General features: G+C 42.3%; 4 protein-coding genes across 4 annotated transcripts; all 4 read right to left on the reverse strand.

Moving 5' to 3' along the window:
• Positions 1-1005: 1005 nt before the first annotated feature.
• LOC139288066 (protein wntless homolog) lies at positions 1006-4622 on the reverse strand. Its single transcript, XM_070909313.1, has 12 exons — positions 4517-4622; positions 4075-4338; positions 3850-3974; positions 3602-3757; positions 3372-3508; positions 2283-2451; positions 2097-2194; positions 1945-2008; positions 1704-1847; positions 1535-1618; positions 1255-1420; positions 1006-1106 (listed from the first exon to the last, which is right to left on the reverse strand). Exons 1-12 carry the CDS (start codon positions 4620-4622, stop codon positions 1006-1008), a joined length of 1614 nt encoding a protein of 537 aa, XP_070765414.1.
• Positions 4623-4858: 236 nt separating this feature from the next.
• Positions 4859-7584, reverse strand: dr1 (down-regulator of transcription 1). The gene is made up of 3 exons (XM_070909190.1): positions 7105-7584; positions 6827-6990; positions 4859-6102 (listed from the first exon to the last, which is right to left on the reverse strand). Exons 1-3 carry the CDS (start codon positions 7322-7324, stop codon positions 5956-5958), a joined length of 531 nt encoding a protein of 176 aa, XP_070765291.1. The 5' UTR covers positions 7325-7584; the 3' UTR covers positions 4859-5955.
• Positions 7585-8622: 1038 nt separating this feature from the next.
• Positions 8623-10989, reverse strand: LOC139287638 (retinol dehydrogenase 8). The gene is made up of 6 exons (XM_070908782.1): positions 10890-10989; positions 10291-10452; positions 9979-10158; positions 9805-9898; positions 9117-9300; positions 8623-9012 (listed from the first exon to the last, which is right to left on the reverse strand). Exons 1-6 carry the CDS (start codon positions 10984-10986, stop codon positions 8776-8778), a joined length of 954 nt encoding a protein of 317 aa, XP_070764883.1. The 5' UTR covers positions 10987-10989; the 3' UTR covers positions 8623-8775.
• A 332-nt stretch (positions 10990-11321) lies between these two features.
• scinla (scinderin like a) lies at positions 11322-18116 on the reverse strand. Its single transcript, XM_070908232.1, has 17 exons — positions 18045-18116; positions 16712-16904; positions 16428-16582; positions 15706-15867; positions 15426-15575; positions 15171-15260; positions 14926-15058; positions 14756-14844; positions 14433-14648; positions 14211-14344; positions 13398-13488; positions 12713-12883; positions 12441-12615; positions 12235-12350; positions 12063-12140; positions 11895-11955; positions 11322-11814 (listed from the first exon to the last, which is right to left on the reverse strand). Exons 2-17 carry the CDS (start codon positions 16890-16892, stop codon positions 11645-11647), a joined length of 2172 nt encoding a protein of 723 aa, XP_070764333.1. The 5' UTR covers positions 16893-16904; positions 18045-18116; the 3' UTR covers positions 11322-11644.
• Between the last annotated feature and the right edge of the window lie 1610 nt (positions 18117-19726).

Below are 19726 nucleotides of genomic sequence, written 5' to 3' on the forward strand. Positions count from 1 at the left end.
ATTGCAATGTATCAGACGATTTTTCCTCATATTTTAAGAACACAATTCTATGTCCTTATCATGATTTTCTTTTAATTTCATTATCATACATATATTTAATAGTCCAAGCAGCCTGGCTTAAATAAATAAATAAATACAACAAATACACAAGATAAGATTAGTTGTCTTCTTCACAGAAATGAATTAAATGCATGTATATTATATTTTATATATATATATATAAATATTCTTACACCCTTAAAATCAAGAGGGTTTCAGGCCCGACCCCACTTATGTTTAGGCCTAGATACAAAGCAAAGGCTTGTAGCCGGCATTTGACATCATATAAGATTCAAAAGATTTAGGGCTGCAGCTGACGCTCATTTCATTATCACTTCATCTGATGATGATGATGCAGTGGTGGGTGAAGTGTTCAGATCCTTTACTTAAGTACAACAAGGTAAAAAACAATCCAGCTCAAGTACAAATCCTGCATTCAAAATCCTGCGTAAGTAAAAGTAAGTATTATCAGCTCCAGTTAGTAAGTAGCCTGGTGGTTGTGCAGTAGGTCCCCTGTGACTGTTACTATAAATTAAATAATTAGATTGTTCATAGTATGTATCAGTGCATATATAAGATTTTACTGTTGCAGGTAGTCGAGGTGGAGCTAGTTTTACTCAGATTTAGGGGTCAAATCTGCATTATGAATCTGTAGGACGGTGTGTTAGCATACTCAGATTTAGGGGGCCCCAGGGCATTCAGTTGGTGCGCCCTACTTGTCACACAGCCCTGTGTAGTGCAGCTTCAGATTTTCTCACATGACATCTTCCTATAACTTTCATTTTCTCTATCATCTATGTTTCAAGCCATTTTCATTTCACGGCGATTTCGAAGTTACATTATTCTATCTTGACAGTCTACATTGTACAGAGTTAAAATGTGGTTAGAAAGTTTCAGAAACAACGACGACAGTATAATGAAATAACACAACAAAACAGGTTTTCTGAAGTACATCGAGCCTGGCAGTTACTCCTCAGCCACCTTCCCGCTGATCCTGTAGGCCTCTGTCGGCCCCTGCTCTCCACACGTCAGCTGGCACTCTTGGCTTTCCGGCTTCTCCAGCATATCTGTCCACAGTGAACATAATCGCAGACAAACAGCTGTTGCCACGGAACATGTCTGACGTGTTTACCAAGTAAATGTCTCTTTTCATTTGTTTGTTTTTTCCATTAGACAGAACTGGATTCTAACTACGGCAGTCGAAATGTCACAGACCTGCTTGCTGACTGTCTCCTGACTTGCTTCCGTTGTGCTTGTGGGAGGGGGCGTAGAGGAAGATAATGGTGAAAACATACAGGTTCCACATGCCGTATACCCCTGTGAGAAAAGCACTGTGGACTTGTAGGGTGTAGTCTCCCCAGTGCCAGTGGCCTTCACTGACCTGGTGGAAAATAAGGACATTTGGGATCATTTTTAAGAGCCCGTGCATGTCACAATAATAAATAATAACAGTAGTTACGACTTAGATGTTGGTCGTTAGAGGGGCGACACTCACTTGATTTAAGATGAAGAAGATGACAGTCATGGCTGCACATGCTAGAGTTACCAGCATCAGAAACTTGAACCTGAAGATTATACCCTGCAAGAAAAGTGGAGAATCTATTGTATAAACGTTTTAAACGTTTTTTATTTGTGATTCAGATATCAAATTAAACAAACGACACCTTATAACGCAGTCGCCTAGCCTGTGGCATTGCAGGAAGTTGCTGTATTTTCCCACCGATGTTCCTGAACACACAACGCACCATGCCGCACAGGGAGAGGAAGAACAGACAGACAGAAATACCTGCCACAATAATGAAGGTGACCTGTGATGACAGTCAAGGAAAAGGCCTGGATGACACAGAGAGACCCACATTCAATATCAGACTGTTTATAACACAGCATAAATATCTGAAAGGATACTGCCACCTTTCTCCCAGTGTCTGATGCCCAAACACTGTAGAAAGGGTTGGTCAAATGAACCCCCCTTTATAAGAAATATATTAAACCTTAATATTCAAAGAAAGATATAACCATAACACAATAGACCTCATCAAAAGCAGCCAAATCATTACCTTTCACTCAGGTCAAATATGAGGAGAATAGATGAGCCGAACACCACCAGCCCGACCTGCCACCAGTACGCTGAGAGACGATTCCTCTGACTTTGGTCCTAAAGGATTTTAATGTTGAAAGAAATTGCACAACTGGCGCAAAAGTACGGCGAACAGTACAGTCGAGGACAAGTAAAAGGCGCTGACCATGAGGTGTTCGCCACAGAAGATGATCCAGAAACAGAAGAGCGTGGAGTAGAAGATGCCCTGTTGAACATCTTCAAACAGCAGCACCCACGTCCACCCAAAGCCCAGGGAGAGCCACTCCATCGGCACGTTCAGGAACGTCATGGAGATACCCAGAGCCAAAATCACTCTGTGCAAGGCAAAGGCATACTATAATGACATCCATATGCTCTTAAAAGACAGGTAGCTTTCTGCTGCAGGCAGAGTATTGACCTGGTTCTATCCAGGCCAATCATGCACTTAAGACCAAGCACCTTTCATTTCCCCTGCTCTCCACGAGTCACCCTGAAGCCACTGTAAACCACTATATACCTCTCAAAGTATGACTGAAGGTTTACCTGTGGCTTTAAGTTCACACTGAGTGACCAAAAAGCCTGGGTTGCACTCAGTGTTTCAACTTAAAAGCAACAGAGCTGTGTTTTATAACTGAACTTAATGGAAGCCTAAAGTGTTCAAATAAATAAAAAACATAAGGGCAAAACATAACTAATAAATTGTGAACCAACTAATAATACAATAATTTAAGAATTTACTAAAACGTTTTATGGAGTTTTAAGTATGTTTTGATTTCATAATGGCATTTTTTCCAGTGACTTTTTTATTTAATTTCCATAATGTCACTTTTCATGGTTGTCACCAATCCCCGCCCCCTCAACTGTCAGCCAATCACATGGCCCCAGCCGCTCAGAAGGTAAAAAACTAGCTTTATAAAATACATTATGAAATAGACTACAAAGGACTTTTTACAAGGCAATTTGGATTTTTTTCTTTTTTTGGTAATTCCTTATTTACTTATTATAAATTTATCATCATCCTTATCCTGAGACAGACAAACCATTCATGCGCACAATCACACCTACAGGAAATTAAGAGTTATTTATCATAATGTGTAACTTATTTATTTAATATTGAACACTTTAGGGTTCCATATGTTTGTAATGCTAAAATATAGCATATACATCTTGATGTGGCTACACATTACTCGTGTTACTAAGGCAAAGCAGTTGGTTTGATATATACATTTAGCCATTCTTCCTTATTGGCTCATACTTTTCCAAAAGGACTGGAGGTCTTGCCATGAGGCCGATCCTGTGCCAGTACCAAACTGTTGCCACGATGATCCAGGGACTGAACACAGTCTTCATGCTGATCCACACTTTAGTGAAGCCTCCATTCTGGTGGATGCCCTGTTAAGGGGAGGGACAAAAATGAATACATTTTTTTGATTAATTGAATCAAAACATACAACGGAAGTTAAAAAGTATAACAATAAAACTCACCACTACATGGATGTCTTTTATTTCTCCGATGCCAACGTTCACCGTGTCATTCACCGGCAAGCGCAGGTTGATCAAAAAATATTTGTGGGCCACACTTCCCAGCTCCATGAATGGTATGGGGTCGCAGTGATAAAAGCGGCCTTCATTTTCATATGTCTGCAAAAGCATGTACTGTTACAGGTTACCAAGAAGAGACGCATTTGATCAGAATCGATTTGCACCTATTAAATGCAGTTACGCTGGTTTACCTTTGGGACAGCAAATATGCACCTGAGTGGCCTTTGCTCCACTGAGTGAGACGTTGTGGTCCACTCAGATGCCAAGTCGTCCCTGTATGCCAGGCCCGCATCAATAGTGATGATAACATCATCTTCTACACAGACAGGGACACGATTCAGTTTATTACATACCAACCACAATAACTAGAGTAGCTTGGACCTATATTGTTTAAAGTTCTGACAAAGACCCTTTACCAATCTGATTGATCATTTTGAATGCAATGTCCAGCTGCAGAACAGCCAGCATATACTGAAACCAGGGGCTCATCTCCTTGTCGGGAAGAGGTACGTGCACGGCAAAAACGATGTCGTTGGCGTCCAGCGTTTTAGCCAGTGGCTCATCGAAACTGTGGATCTGCTGGCACCGGTTTGACCCCCACGGGACGAGCCAGCCATATGCCCTGTGGCGATTGATGCATTTGGTGGCCAAGTAGCGAATGGCCCTGGTAGGACTAGGAGCTACGGCAAAGGGGAATAATCTGTCAGAGACGTGCGCTTTGAGTTATGTTCTTATCTTATGTATCTAGATGTTCTGGGAGAAGCTGGTTCAAAGAAACACAAACCATATGTAGGTTACACTTTCTAGAAATACTCTTACAACAATTAAATAAAGAAGTAATACAATCTAAATACTTACCGATTAATGCTCCAACCATGATGGAAAGGACTTGTAAAACAAGAATAAAGAAACCCAAGAAAACCAACTTCTTAGTGCTCATGTTCTCTATGATTGCTCCTGCCATTTTTTTTTTTTAAAAATTAGGAAAAGTGACACTCGAGACTACAAGCCTGTGCTCCCGATAGTCTAAGTGCTCCACTGCTGCTCGCACGCATCCGACTCTCCCAGGAGTCAGAAACCATCGTCAGAGTGAGTGCAGGGGGGGGGTGGGGGGAGGGTGCAACCATCACGTGTTTAGATTCAGCACAATAAAACAGTAATTTGGTGGTGTACGATTTAAAAAGAAAACCTAAAAAACAATTGTGTATAAAACATGATTCCTTTATTGCTTAAAGAATACAACTTTGTAGCATAGGCGAGTGAATGTGTCACAACTAGGTTACTTGTCTTTACACTGAGGATTTACCACAGTCACAATGCAAATGTTGGATACTGCACCCGAGGAAAAAGGGGAAATAACAAATTTAGCCTGGATATCAAAGCATCTTACAAAGTCAGAGGTTAATAATCCATAACATTGTTTACACTGACCTGGCGTCAGCAACGAGAATCACAGTAGCACCTACACCTTTAAAAAAAAAACACTTACTCTGGGCTGTTAGTATGCATGTCTGCTATCTTTGGTTCTAAGAGACAAAAATATTCAGTTTCTGAAAGGTGTGGCTAATTAGCAATACTGTGGGTGTTTCAAGGTAGACAGAAAAGGCAACATAAAGTATCCCAATGAGCTAAAATTTAACAAAATGTCCATTTCTGTACTTAGGAAAAAAAAAAAATCCAATATTCACAACCCCTCAAATGATCCTCTGTTGAACCAATATACCAAGGGGGGGGCCCTCTCTGTAAAAATGACCATCAATCCACAAGAAAGGAGAAATTGACTGCTCTGAAATTATTCTAGAGCAGTTCTCCTAAACCACCAAAACGTGATCTTGTACAACGGATAACATGAGGAAGCTATCTGGTGCAGTACCTGAAGGAGCGAACACTTGCAGCATTATCACCAAAATTCACTGACATATCCCAGGCAGCGTCTGCCTTCAGTGTGTCCACAACACATCCAGAAATCTACAAATTACTCACAACATAAGGTCAAGATGTAATTAAACAGAAGCAACTTGAAAAAAAAAAGGGGGGGAATTCATTAAAAACTTCATTAACAGCCTCTCAATCCAAAATCATTTTCAGGTACTGGTATCTGAACGTGTGGCTATCTTGAAATCCCTCCTTCATCTTTCTCTTCACTGTCCGTTCCAATGTGCATCATCCACGTTACACTGATGTATACCAGCGGTCAAACACGTCTCATGTCTCTGCCGACGACAGTACCGGGCGAGATTTTGTGTGCCAACGCCGTCCCAGGAGGGGATTCTGACAAGTTGAGCGGCGTCCTGGGATCACATGTCATCCTCTTCGTCTTCATCCTGAGAGGAGCCGGCCTGCTGGGCGGCGCTGGCAGACGCTGCCGCCATCTGTGCCTGCTGGGCGGCCTGCTGCATCTGTAGCCACTCCTGCTGGGCGAGCTCTGCCTGCTGCTGCCGCGCCTGCAGAAACACAGTCAAGCCAAAACAAGAGACATGAGGCAAGGGAAGGAGAACGAAGAGCTTGTTATGCAATTACAAAAGGACCGTGGTGGTGACATCTGATGTCAAATTGTTTAAAATCACAGCAAGACTCAAGGTTCAAGGATTTATGTGTCACATACTAATATTTCTCAAATATGTGTAGTGAATGGGGGGGTGGCGTGTAGTGTCCAATAATAACAATAATTATAATAACTTTAGAGTCATCTTCGTAACTTTAACCAAGTTTTCATGCTGCTGCTGTTTGTACACAAGGCTGTCATGTGTAACCTACAATGTTAACTTTTTTTGAAAGTTGTGTACAAGGGGTGACCATGCCTCTCACAGGGGGGGGAAAAAATCCCACAGCTTGAGAGATATTTTCTTTTATTCATCAGTAACACACACCAAGATTGCCTGGAGCGCAATCCCAATGTTATTGTGTGGCCACTGAATCATATTGCATTAAACAATACAGCATGCACAGTAAAATGGGGGTGCGCATTCACAACATCGACTGCTTGCTATTCATCTTATTCTTATACCTTTATATTTTTACATGCTTGCTGTCTGTCAGATTATATGTTATATGTTAAAAACAATGAAAATTCCTTGTAATGTATGTTACTTGGCAATAAACAGCTTCTGATTCTGAACACATTGAGAACTGTAGATTTGTAAGTAACTTGTATTTTTCAGATCATACCTTGGCGAACAATTCCTGTTGTTGCCTGAGGAGCTCTTCCTCCGGGATACCCAGGTTCTCCAGTCGCGAGCTGGCTTTCCTCCTCTTCAGAGCGACAGTTTTACACTCCTGCAGGACGTCTTTCACCTCAGTGATGTACGATGCGAAACCAAGGCTCTCAAGGGCTGCGGCGTGAAAACGAGAGGCGAAAGCGAAATAATTACTCTCTGTTGTTTAAAAATGCATGGCGTATTCCGGTGCACAAAACCAAAACAGAGCGAACGTGGACCGGGACTCACCGTTGATGACATGCTCAGGAGATATGGTCTTCTTGTCGGACTTGTTGCATATTTCATTGGCTTCTGAGGATATGAGGTGTATGAACTCTGTGCAGCAGTTTACCACGAGCTCCCTGGCGTCGTTAGCCACTCGTACGTTAGGGAGAGTTTCTTTAATCATCTTGTTGATAGCTGCTCTGGGGATGGTGAGGTCGTCGTCGTTTCCAGAGGAAGAAGCCATCGTGGCAGGCAAAAGACCACAAAAATAAGGAAAGAAAGCTCCGGTTCTTGACTTGAGTGGTGGGGGAAAAAAACGTAAGCAGACGGCGATAGGCGTTCTTGAGTCGATGGAGTTAACGTATACTGCCCGGGTCAAGACAACGTCAACATCAATTTAAATGTCATCAAGAAAAAAAAGACGTTTCCTCAAAGTTAGCCAGCTGGCTAGCTTGCTAACTAAGCTAATAGCGAATGTTACGTTTTAAAACAAACGAGGTGGAGTTTCTGCTGACCGCTGCTGTTACACGGGACGCAACAGGAAATGAAAGGTCCAACAAACGCTTAAGCACATATAAGATAAAACAAAAACGTTGATAATGAAGAAAAGATGCTTAGCTGGCTAGCTACCAAGCTAGCTAGTAGCCGCAGTCCCTGTCGCAAGCAAGCCGCAACCCAGAAGACAGGTGAAAGCGGAGTCTGAGAGCATGGCTAAAGCTAGGCTAACAATGAACTGCCCCTGCCATATGTAACTATATAGTTGGCTGGGTGGAGACGACGAGTAGAATAAAGTCGCCACAACACCGCAGGTTATTTTTCCTTGCATCGACCAAATGAGCTAAACATGCCAAACAATCTTAAACCTGCCGGCAGTTCATTTTCAATTTTTTGTATTCTGTGCAACATTAGCTTAAATCTGTCCGGATGCAACGTCAGACCGGATATGGTGTCAGAAAGAGGTGTCGGCAGTCGCCTAGCTAGTGTTTACCGCCATCTACTGTTCACATTGGGGAATGACATATATTTCTATTCTGTTCTATCCTATTTTATTCTATTGTTTTCTGTTCTCTGCCTACATGAATATAATAAATATAAATAAATGTATTTTATGGAAAAGTTTCTCAGTAAAACTATATGTGGTGTGAGGCTCAGAGCAAACAGCTGAATCCTAGATTAGGTAAATAGCCTACATAATCCAGTGTCCCAAACACAATATGTCACTAACACAAGTGGTTCACAGAGTAATACATATCTTTAAAGGATGGCTTCTACATGTTTAGAATGTCTTAAAAACAACAAGGCAGTATAACTATCTGAACTGTAAGAACGCTTCATCTGTTGCCTTGACTTTGTCGCTGCCCTTCGTAGTTTTGCTTACTACTTACATATTGTGTCATAGAGGGCTTGGAGGCTTAACGAGTTAAGGGAGTTATGGTAGTCCGTTGAATGTACCAGGGTGTGGTTTAAAACCTGCAGCAGGAGCTCACAGACACATGTCACAATTATTTATGGCTTTAATGTTTTTATTTTTTCACCGTAATCATTGTTTCAGCATTTTGTGAGAAAGAAGTCCTACAGCTAAAAATACAATTCAAATTAAATACAGGAAAATTACCGGAAACCTATACATGGATGAATGTATCTCCCCCAAAATAGTATAATACTAATAATAATAAAGATGAGACATGGACTCTATTAGTTGCTCTTGTCCTTTTCCAAGGTGAAGCTCTTCCGACTTCTCCAGCGCAGAAGTTTAAGGAAGTTCAGGCTGGCGTTGAAGACCTTGTCGTGTTCAAACACCATTTTGTAAAATGTGTCAATTGGGAGGTCACCGCTGGGGTCGGCATATTTGAGCGTGGTCATTGGGGTGTAAAGAGTGTTTGTCTGATGACGGAAAGGGGGGTTGTCCATGGTGATGATCTTGAGAGTATGCTAGGAGGACAAACACAGAACAAACGTAAACCATATGTGCGATAATGTATCTCAGCAGCAGTGCTTTAATGTCAGAACAATGTACGACGAGGTGACAAATGTACCTCTGCTACATCCTCAGCAGTCTGCCCGAAGGTCTCAAAGATTTGTTTGTAGTTCTTCAAGTAGATGTTCGTGAACATGTCAGCAGTCACTTTGTCAGCCTTGCTGAGGTCAGTCTTCAAGCCCTCATCGTAGACTTTACGCTCAAACTCTGTTATCACTGGGCCCGGCTCTATCAGGCTGATACTGAGGAAAGGAAAGAAGAGAAGGACAGTACAAACATAATCAAATCCCTCCCAATAGGAAACTGAAGAGCAGCATGCTAAAAGTTAAAAGGTAACTGAATGCTGCAGAGCCAATGTCACTTTTTAACATACTGTGATAGAAAATTTTGTGTTAAGTACATACCCCTACAACCCTGCAGAGCTATTCCCTTTAATACTTGGTGACTTAACAATGCTGTATTAGGAGTTGCCCCAGACCAAGGTGTGCTGTGGTTGTTTTTGCCATGACATATCTTGCATGGCATGTGGGTCTGTTGTGCAATATTGTGAGTTTGCAGATGTTTCAGACATAGACAAGTGCTGGTTTGCAGGCACTTTCATGTTAGCTCTGAAGGGGAATGTTGTTTCCCTTACTGATCCCAGCTTTGTTGAATCTTCCTGAGAAACCAGTGCAAAATGAAATGACTGAAAATGTTAAGGAGTCTGTGTGTTTTACAGATTCAGCATGAAATAATCAGTATCTTACTTGAGATTAAACCTCAGGGCTTGTACAGCTAAGCTTTCACAAAAGCCTTCCACTGCAAACTTGGATGCTGCGTAGACATCATTGAATAAAATCCCTGAAAAACACAGTGAGACACTTTTAAGACGGTCGCCATAAACCAATGCTCTCGCGATGAACAGATGCAACCGTCCTCACCCTGAATGCCCATGACACTGCTAATCACCACAATATGGCCTTTTTTCCTCCTCTTCATGTCAGGTAGGATTTCTTTCAGCAACCGCACAAGCCCAAAGAAGTTGGTGTCCATGACGGTCTTCATCTCGTCGATAGACTGACACTCGATGGGTCCAATCAGACCCATCCCTGCATTACTTACTGTGAGAGGAAGTCAAGCATGGCAACACATGTTATTAAGGCATGTACAGTACAATGTTATCAATTGGAAAAATATGCATGGATGCAGAACCAATACTTGCAGAATTGCAGAACCAAATGGCATGGGCTTACTAAGAATGTCCACCCTGCGCTCAGGCAGACTGTCCACGCAGGCTTTGATGGAGTCCTCGTCACATACGTCCAACTGTTTGATCTCCAAAGTCCTGCCCAAAGTCCGACCCGCTTCCTCGACCAGCGCCTCACCCTTACTTAGGTTCCTCATGGTGGCATAGACTGCAACAAACAAAAATGATTTAAAGCGGTGATTTTGTTTACTACTTGGATGCAGGTAAAGTTAAAGTCTACCAAGAGACATCAGACGCTTTCTCCTTATTTTGTGTTGAACATTTGTCCTGCCATTCTTAAAGGGCTAGCGCACTTATACCATCACAAATGAATAACTTACCCCCAGTGGCATCTGGCATTGCAGATAGTTTTGATTTTACAGATAACTTTGAATGTTGAGTCCCAAAAAGCATGATGTTCACTAATACTCCTAAAGTGCTTCTATCACTTTTTTGCAGCCACATAACCACTAATCAATAGTATTATTAAGTCACTTGTATTGCCACAATCACCATTATTATTCACCATTGCCAAAGTTTAGATTGTTTCAGTTTCAGAAATACGTGGAAATTTTAGACAAGCTCTTTAAAAGGTGGCAAATTTACCCATGAACCTTTTCTTCTCATCTTTTGCGATGCGTGCAGCCAAGGCGAGGCCAATCCCAGAGGAGCAGCCTGTGATGAGTACCACCTTCTGGGCCATTGTGCCTGGTTAGTGTTTGTCTTGCAGCTCGGGCAGCAGAGAATGAAGGAGAACAATAGAGGGGAGGCAATAGCCTGTACGTGGAGGCACTTTTAAAGCCCGCTCCTTAATCCACAGGTCTGCAACTCAGCAGAAGCCTTGTGCACATGGGCTGAAGATTACCAACAAACATGGCCTACACATGGTGCTCAGGCAGAGTGAGGATTTAGGATAATGATAACAAGTCTATTGTTGCAGTGAAGCATGAGATGTGAAAAAATATGGTCAAAGACTGGGCAGAGAAAGCACGTGTTCTTGTTAGAATAAAGAAAAGCAATCAGAAAAGATGATTTTCAAAAAAGGTCATACTTTTATTAAAATGCTGAATTTCACAATCTAAATTTGTCTTTGCAAACTGGGCTGTAAAAAGGTCATAAACAGAAATAAATGTGTGACGTTTAAAATGCCGGTATCTCATCTATGATATATACGTGAATTTTAAACATTTCCTTAATCTTACTTTAGACTTTGTCGTGTTATTTAAAAAAAAAAAAGCATGCTCAATGCATCTCCAAGCTGCTCTTCACACACACAGAACTTTGAACTTCACAATACAATACATGATAAGTAACGGATCTTTGCAGGTGTCTTGCAGAGGCTACTGCTGTCAGTTTTTCTACTAATGCTTTTTGATGCGGGCTTGCATGCACTGCAAAAGATCTTTGTCCCACATCGTGGGGTCCCAGGCATGGAACCAGCCGGTGAAGGAGGGTGGCTCCTCTCCCTGCTTAATGGTGCTGATGGGGATACCACGACGGCCAGAGGGGTCCGAATTCACATAGTCTTCGGCTGAAAGGAAAACAAGGATACATTTGTGACTTTGTTCTATGCGATTTCTCCTCATCTCTTAATATCTTTGTTCGTCGTACCAATCTTTTGTGATCCGGTTTTCTCCACCTCATTGGCATCCTTTCCGACCCAAACAAAGATCTGGTGGGAGAAGTAACCAAAAGGGATTTAGGGATGGGGCAGCAATAAAGAATTAGCTCTACAAGAACTGAGACTGAATCGTTTAATCAAAAGTGAAGGCAGCATACCTGATCCCCGGTGTCCAGAATCATGACATCGTCGGTTGCCAGATCCATCTGTGTGACCTCACCAGGCACCTCCTCCGCCTAAATATTGGGCAGTACACGTTTAGAAAGTGGCTATATACATAAAAAAAAAAAACTACATCCCCTTAGTGAATTAAAATAGATGAAAACTTACTATCAGCCTGCCAATCTTGTTTGAACAGCTGAACAGTCGTGGAGGCCTGACCATCTTTTGGAGAGTCTTGGAGGTCTGGTATTCCTTCTTCCCGCCCAGGGCTGACCAGAAACCAGCTGACGACAAGGAGAAAACCACAGTTTTCCACAGGAAATATTTTCCTCTGTTATCGTGCAGAGATCAAAGCTCTTTTTTCCGGCGCTCACCTGGCTCCTTGGTCTCCTCCACCACAGTGGCAGTTCCTCCAAGCAGGCCAGCAACGTACTTGGCTGCAGCCATCTCCTCGGGGGTTGCTCCCTTTCCCTTCCACAGGAACAGGGACTCAGGTGACTTCAGCACAAACACGTCGTTGGTGTTCAGAGAGGAGGCAGTGGGCTCCACCTGGGTCACAGAGACACAAGGAGAGGGAAGATTGTTGTGAATCGCTTCTTATAAAGCGTCAGTTTTATGCACATTCAATGCAATAAACGAGGCTGACCTCAACAGCCCGCGTGGCTTTGTTGGAGCTCTGGCGGATGTGGAAGAGCCGTGTGCTGCCGGGCTTGCTCTCGCCAGACTCACGGGATGTCCCACCCAGGTGGATGACCAAAGACTTCTCCTTAAACACACTCACAAGATGAGGGTGTTCTTGGCCCTGACTGACACGAACCTGCCGAGACACAGCAACAACAATTATGATGAACAACAAGTATGAGTACTGCACCCTATGCTTGAATGGAAGGAGTAAGTCACTAAAGGAATAGTTCAACATTTTGAGAAACACATTGATTTGCTGTCTTGCTGAGACTTAAATAAGAAGATTGGTATCACTCTCATGTCTGTCCGTTCAATATGAAGCTACGGCCAGCAGCCGATTATCTTAGCTTAGCATAAAGACTGGAAACAGGGGAAACGACTAACCTCGTTCTGTCCGAAGGTGACAAAATCCACCCACCAGCCACTCGCTACCAGCAAAGCTCACTAATTAACACCAGGTTAGCCGCCCCCCCGTTTCCAGTCTTTATGCAAAGCTAACCGGCTGCTGGCCGTAGCTTCGCACAGATTTGAGAGTGGTATCGATCCTCTCATCAACTCTCGTGAAGTAAACATATTTCCCAAGGTGTCAAACTATTCTATAACAGAAAGACCTGAATAATAGCATAGATTCACAGTAAATATCTTACCTGGGTAGCTACTCCACCCATGGAGTCGTCCAGGTTGACGGTGAGATAGGCTGAAGCAGCCAGTTCATCCTGAGTGCACTTCTGCCCCTGCCTAAAGACAGCAAAGCCGTCATGTATTCATAACTCATTCAAGCGTGAAGTAAGTCTGAAAAGCAACGCTGGTTTAATAATCAGGTTAAGTGATCAACCGCCCCAGACCCCCAGGGGCCCACAAAGCCCCAGGCTCACTGCATGTCAATTGGTTGTACATAATTTCTGTTTTGGTCAAAATGTTTCTGTCTGTCCAACACTTTGGTTTATGACTAAATACCTGCAAAACTAATGACATGCTAATGTTAGCATTTAGCTCAAAGCACTGCTGTGCTTAATTACAGCCTTACAGAGTCGCTAGCATAGCTGTAGACTAGCCTCTTTGGTGTCAACAAACCAATATATCATCAAGTGTTATTGGGGTTCAAGTCACTTCTTAATCCATCAAGATTTGTCTTGCTTGACTACAACTAAAACATTCTTATTGTGAAATAGTCACCCTTGCATTGTCTATAAATAGTGGGTCTCCTCTTTTCACAGTCCTTTAGTGTGAGTGTGTCGATTGCATTATAATTATCTTAATGATGCTTCTAGACAGCAAATTGATTTAGTTAAATGTAATATATAGACAGACTCAAGTTTTTTATGTTTATGTTTCTATTTATTGTGCTAACATGGTGCATATTCCTAAATAAAGGGGGGTCACTAGAGGCCCAACAACAACTTTATGCCCAGGGCCGGCCTAACAGGTAAATCCAGCCATGCTGAAAAGGTTGCACTCACCAGGTGTAGATGATATGCTTCTCTCTGCCTCCTGCGTTGTAGGAGTACAGCACCAGGTAACAGTCACCTCCAAAGAACTGTCCATAGGTGGATGGGTCCACAGAAACTTTTTCACCTCCTTCCACACGCCAAATCTACACACACCGACCATTGTTACATCTACACGTTGCTATTTGAAGAAATCAATATACAGCGCGAGCGTAGTTAGGCTAATGACCATACCTTGACTTTCCCAGAGCCATCATCCACCATGCCGTGCTGGGCAGCCATGGAGTTGTTGCTGTGGAGCATGGAGGCGTCGAAGGGAATCTGCTCCACCTGAGCGATGCGACCAATTGTGTAGGCCTTACTTGGGCCTGTGGTCTCATCCTTGTCCAACCAGTTGAAGAAGAACTGTTTGAACAGGGTGGTCTCACCCCCAGCTGGCATTACCTGGACCTGTTCATGTCAGAAATAGACAGAAGAGCAAGCATATTCATAAATAGGAAGACAAGATAGGAAGGATGAAGTTCTGGTAACAAACTTTCACTACATGGCCACAATACCTGAGTGTTTTCAGAGTAATTCTTGTCTTTGATGAACTTCTGTGCAGCAAAAGAAGCTGCTTTGCGCTCATCTGCATTTGCATTCTTCCCTGCAGTTTGGGGTGTGGCACAGTGGTTAGATAAGATGTTAATAGGATGTATAGAAAAGGATAGATGTCATGGTCTAATACCTTTCCAGATAAATATCTTATTGTCTCCTCCATTGTCCAAGATGTAACATTCACTCTGGGAAAGCATGTCTTGTTGGAATGGGTTTTTATCAGCCACCTTAGTTGCCTTCATGGAGCCAGTAGCATCAGAAATCTAGAAAGAAAACGAGAGGGTCAAAACACCTCCATTTACCACCTAAATCTCTGAAACTCCAACATTTATTCACAGGAATTCATTCAAAAGCTGAACATTTGTGCGTATTCACCAAATAGAGAGATGCCTGATTCTTGTTCGTCTTATCAGTGGATACATCATCACTGCTTTCCAATGGGAGTTCAGGCAGGGGTCCAAGCACCTATAAATAAACACGTGTACACAGATTGCAACATTACACGTATGTCCTTTCCAGCAGCCACATGAGCCAGATCAATCCTTTATCACAGCAACAGTCGCAAATGTTCCCAGATGTTTCCTGAATAAAACTGTTCAAATGTAAGTAAAAAACAAAACAAGTGCTCACTTTGATGACAGCTTCTGGCTCAGAGCCTTCATCGATCATTTCTATTTCAGCACGGCCCCTTCGCTCATTGTCGCGGATGTCATTGGCCAGCTCAGTGGTTTTCAGCCGCTCAAAGCGATTGCTTTTACTGCCAGACCAGTGGTAGATCATCTAGCATATCACAGAGAGGAGCAGGAGAAAAGAAGATGAAAACAAAGTCTTGATGAAACACTGCAACACTTGAGGCCTGTACTATTTCAGTCCATCATATTTTCAACATCTAGTCCCTCTTCCAGATCACCTTTCCCAAGTCAATGATGAAGCAGTCTCCTTTGTTGAAGCTGGCCCAGGACATGTCCACCTCCCTGGCTCTGATCCTATGACGACCTTTAACGTGCAGCAGGCGTTGGACATTTGTGTCATTGGTCACCACATGCTGGAAGCCTGAGGCTACTCCACCTTTCTTTGATAAGTAAAGTCAAGAAGAATGAAGCATTAGAACTGCTACATTAAACTACAACTGTATGCTATGTAGATTTCAAAGGATATCATCTCTATTCCTTCAAAGATGTCTTCTGACTTAAGAATATTAGTATTTCAGCTCCAAATGTAGGATACTAAAATGATAGTTTTATAGTCTGTTTTCCTGTGGCCCACTTCGTCTCATGAAATCTGCAGCCCTTTGATGTTTTGACATTAGAGAGCATGTTTCTGCTCGGCTTGTTTGCCGGTTCAAACTCTCCATGGAAACCTTCAGCGGAAAACCTGAGGGAGCGACCAACCACGACTCCAAACAGTTCCCAAAATAGCACTGTGACGAGTTCTACTTCCCATATAAACATACAACACTCAAACAACCCTTTTAGCTTAGGTCATTCCATTGGTTTCACTTGGAAGCTCAAGACTTGCTTTTGTTGTCTCGTACAAAGAGACAAATTCATCTCTCTTGGCTCCTGAAGGCAGAGGTGAAAAGATGTTTTAAATGATTTACCATGAAAACAACGTGCAGATATCATGTTTCACCTTGTATCTGATGCCAGACTTGAAATAGCCTAGAAAGTTGACTGACTCTCGGTTTTGAAACTCAACAAACTGTGTTGGAGTTCCACCCAGGAAGTCATCCATCTGCGTCATGAAGATGGCAGCAGCTCCCCTCTCATCAGTGGAAGCTTCTTCACCTGTGGTACAACAGATAATGGTAAAAAAAAAAAAAAAAAAGACTGAAAAAAGAATGACTGTTAACTAAAAGAGAGTATAGTCAGACAAATGAGAGGAATTTAATTCTACAATAAGCCAGAGTCCCATACCAAGCCACGAGTGAAGGAAATAAGAAGGAGGAGAGGTGGTGTAGAGCAGTATGTAAGAGTCTCCGGTGTAGAAGTTTCCATGGAGTGCTTTAGGGACAGGTTTCAAATCCATTTTCTCCACCCGCCACACCTGCAGGCCGGGGTTCTTCCCTGCAGTCTCGAACTCTTTGTGGTACACCATAGTGCTCAGATCCTGAGGGGAGATACATCTTCATTAACAAGTAACCCAACAGGTCACAACAAGAACAATAACTAACCTTAAAACACATCGGTTCATGGATTGTAAGAGTTTCGTACAGGGTTGAAAAGATGAGTTGATTAATCAATTTGATGACATCACCTTGGGCTTTAGTAAATTGCAACAGGTTTTTTTCTTTCTGATATTTTATAGACCAAACAATTACTCGATTATGACAATAATGGATTTTTGCAGCCCTAGTTTTGTACAGATTTGAATTCTGCCACTGAGACTCCACTGAGTCAGGTAACTGCTCTCGTCATGTTTGGATTAGATTGAAGAAAAACAGCCATAACTGAGTAAAAATAATAACTCTTCTTCTTTAGCTTTGATTTTGAGAATCTGAGGGAAATTAATGGTGCATATCACTAAAGCAGTTATACCATTTCATCAAAAGTGCATTTATGTTGCTTTATTCCATTTCCATGAAAAAAAGAACACAATATCCACCCTGTATTCACTCTGCAGTATTTGTTGCTTAACCTGTAAGACAGGTACCATGGGATTAATAGAAAAGCGGTGATATAAAGTGGTTATAAAACACCTGATGTACCAGGGAGTGTCCTCTGCATTTACTGACAAACAGCAATGCAAAGTGTTGATGTGGTATTTTGGGGCAGGAAAAGCCACTCCCCATTTCCAAAGACAAAAACCCTTGTGTCTTATTCTATACACTATGTAATTATTGCCCAGCGCAGTGTTGGGTGGAACATTGGGAAGAATAACACTGACACTGACAGACAATGTGAGTGTATACAGTATACCATGTACCAGAGGAAACAATTGTTTTACCGTGTTGTCATATTGATTTTAAAATGAATCATTCCCAGAGGAAAATAAAAAAAGTTTACTCATGCATTCTGTTTGTTTCCTGAATATGACTCATATTATACATTCAACATGCATTGTTAAAATGTCTCCGTGTAATGCATTGGCTGTTTTGCTTCCTTAGATTCAGGAATAATTATGACGAACAACTTTCTCAAAAGGTAAAATAAGCAATTGGTCTATAATTTCATAAATGCAATCTGAATAGCTACAGAGAGTTTTTTGATAGCATTCTATAGCATTTTGTAAAAAACAATTTTCTATTACCTGGTGAGGACAGAAGACAGAGGATGGGTGTGAAGAAGCTGAAACTGCTGCACTACTGCTCTTTCAGGTTTCCACCCAGGCTGTCTGCGCTCAGGTCTGCTATATAGCCTGGAGGAACATCCGCGTTCTGACAAAGAGGTGTGCCCAGCCTCCTCTTGACCCCACCCAGTCTGTTGGAGGACTGCACATCCTCCATGCAGCGACGAATCCTGGGCAAAATAACACGTAACTTTATGTTACAATGCTGGATTCAAAATAGAATTTCACAATTGATATGGTCCTTGTCTGAAAAAGAAAACTTTATTTCCATTGAAAAAGCCATGCCGCCTCACAAAAATTCAAACACATGCAAACTCTCTTTGGGCTTTTTATGCATTACAGACCTGACTGTCAGTGTAGGAAGTGGATGGGGCAACTTTTAAAGGAGATCAGAGCTAAATTATTAATGCAACTAAATCTGACTTGCACATGATATATCACACTGAAGATCAGTTAGAGTTATGTGTCAGCCTTAAAAGTCATTATCACATTTACTTGTCAGCTTTCCTGGCAACACTGAAGGGAGCTCACAGAGTTACAAAACAGCCAGAAAGGCCCACTTAAGTTGGTGGCCTAATTGCAGGCACAGAAGGAAGAAAAACTGCAGAAATATTTAGTGCGACAAGGAAAGCCATCTTCGATATCATTAGAACATGCAGTTATTTAATATACGGACAAAGTGCAAGACACTGGTCTTATCTGGTTGCATAGTTGATTTGGCAATTACACTGCTGTTGTTTTAGCATGTGAGTCCGTGGTGGGATTGTCAGGCACTGATCTATCAGCAGCTGGAGTTTGTGACCACTCCGACTCCCATATGGCAGCTTTACAGAAAGGGAAGGCACAAAAATCTCTCCTTTGAGCTCCGGCAGTCGCCTCAAGTTAGGGCTGGGTCCATCACACCTACTGTCAGAGCTGCATCAGCACATTCTGCCTCGTTGTGTAGTGTACTCACACGGCCATTTTCTGGGACATACCACAGTGCCTCCACAAGACTAAACACATTCACAAGTGCACGCACGCAGACACACACACAATCCTAACGTGGTGGCCAAACACAAAGGCTGCCAACTACAGGCTACTTGTTCTAACTTGAGTGGCACCAAAACACTCCTGTACTGTGCTGCTTTCATAACCAACAGGGCTGCAAGATTTCACACGAAGACATAAGCAGCCCTAAGCGTATGTGAAGCACATGGCACAATTACAAGTCTGATAACAGGGCTTCTTCCTGGTTGAACAGGGGATACATGCCGATACATGAACCACTGAGTCAAAATTACCTGCAGATGTGTCTCCTGAGTTTTAATTTCCTGCAGCAGCGCTTGTTCCAAAGCTCATGAAGAAGATCTTTTGCAGCCTTCAAAGGGATTTCGTGATTCATTGCTAATTTATCAGTTTAAGAGTTAGATAGGCATCTTCTAAATATGATTAAAGGAATAGTTTGACGTTTTGGCAAATGTGCTAATTTGCTTTCTCGCCATGAGTTAGATCAAGATTGGAAGATTGATACCACTTTCATGTCAAATATGAAGCTACAGCCTGCAGCCGGTTAGCTTATCTTGGCATAAAGACTGGCAAACAAGGCTATCTTGCTAATATGAGAGTTCAAGTCAAACAAATGATAAAAGTGTTAGAGGTGC

The sequence above is a fragment of the Enoplosus armatus genome, chromosome 7 (genome assembly GCF_043641665.1).
Source record: "Enoplosus armatus isolate fEnoArm2 chromosome 7, fEnoArm2.hap1, whole genome shotgun sequence".
Classification (NCBI taxonomy): Eukaryota; Metazoa; Chordata; class Actinopteri; order Centrarchiformes; family Enoplosidae; genus Enoplosus; species Enoplosus armatus.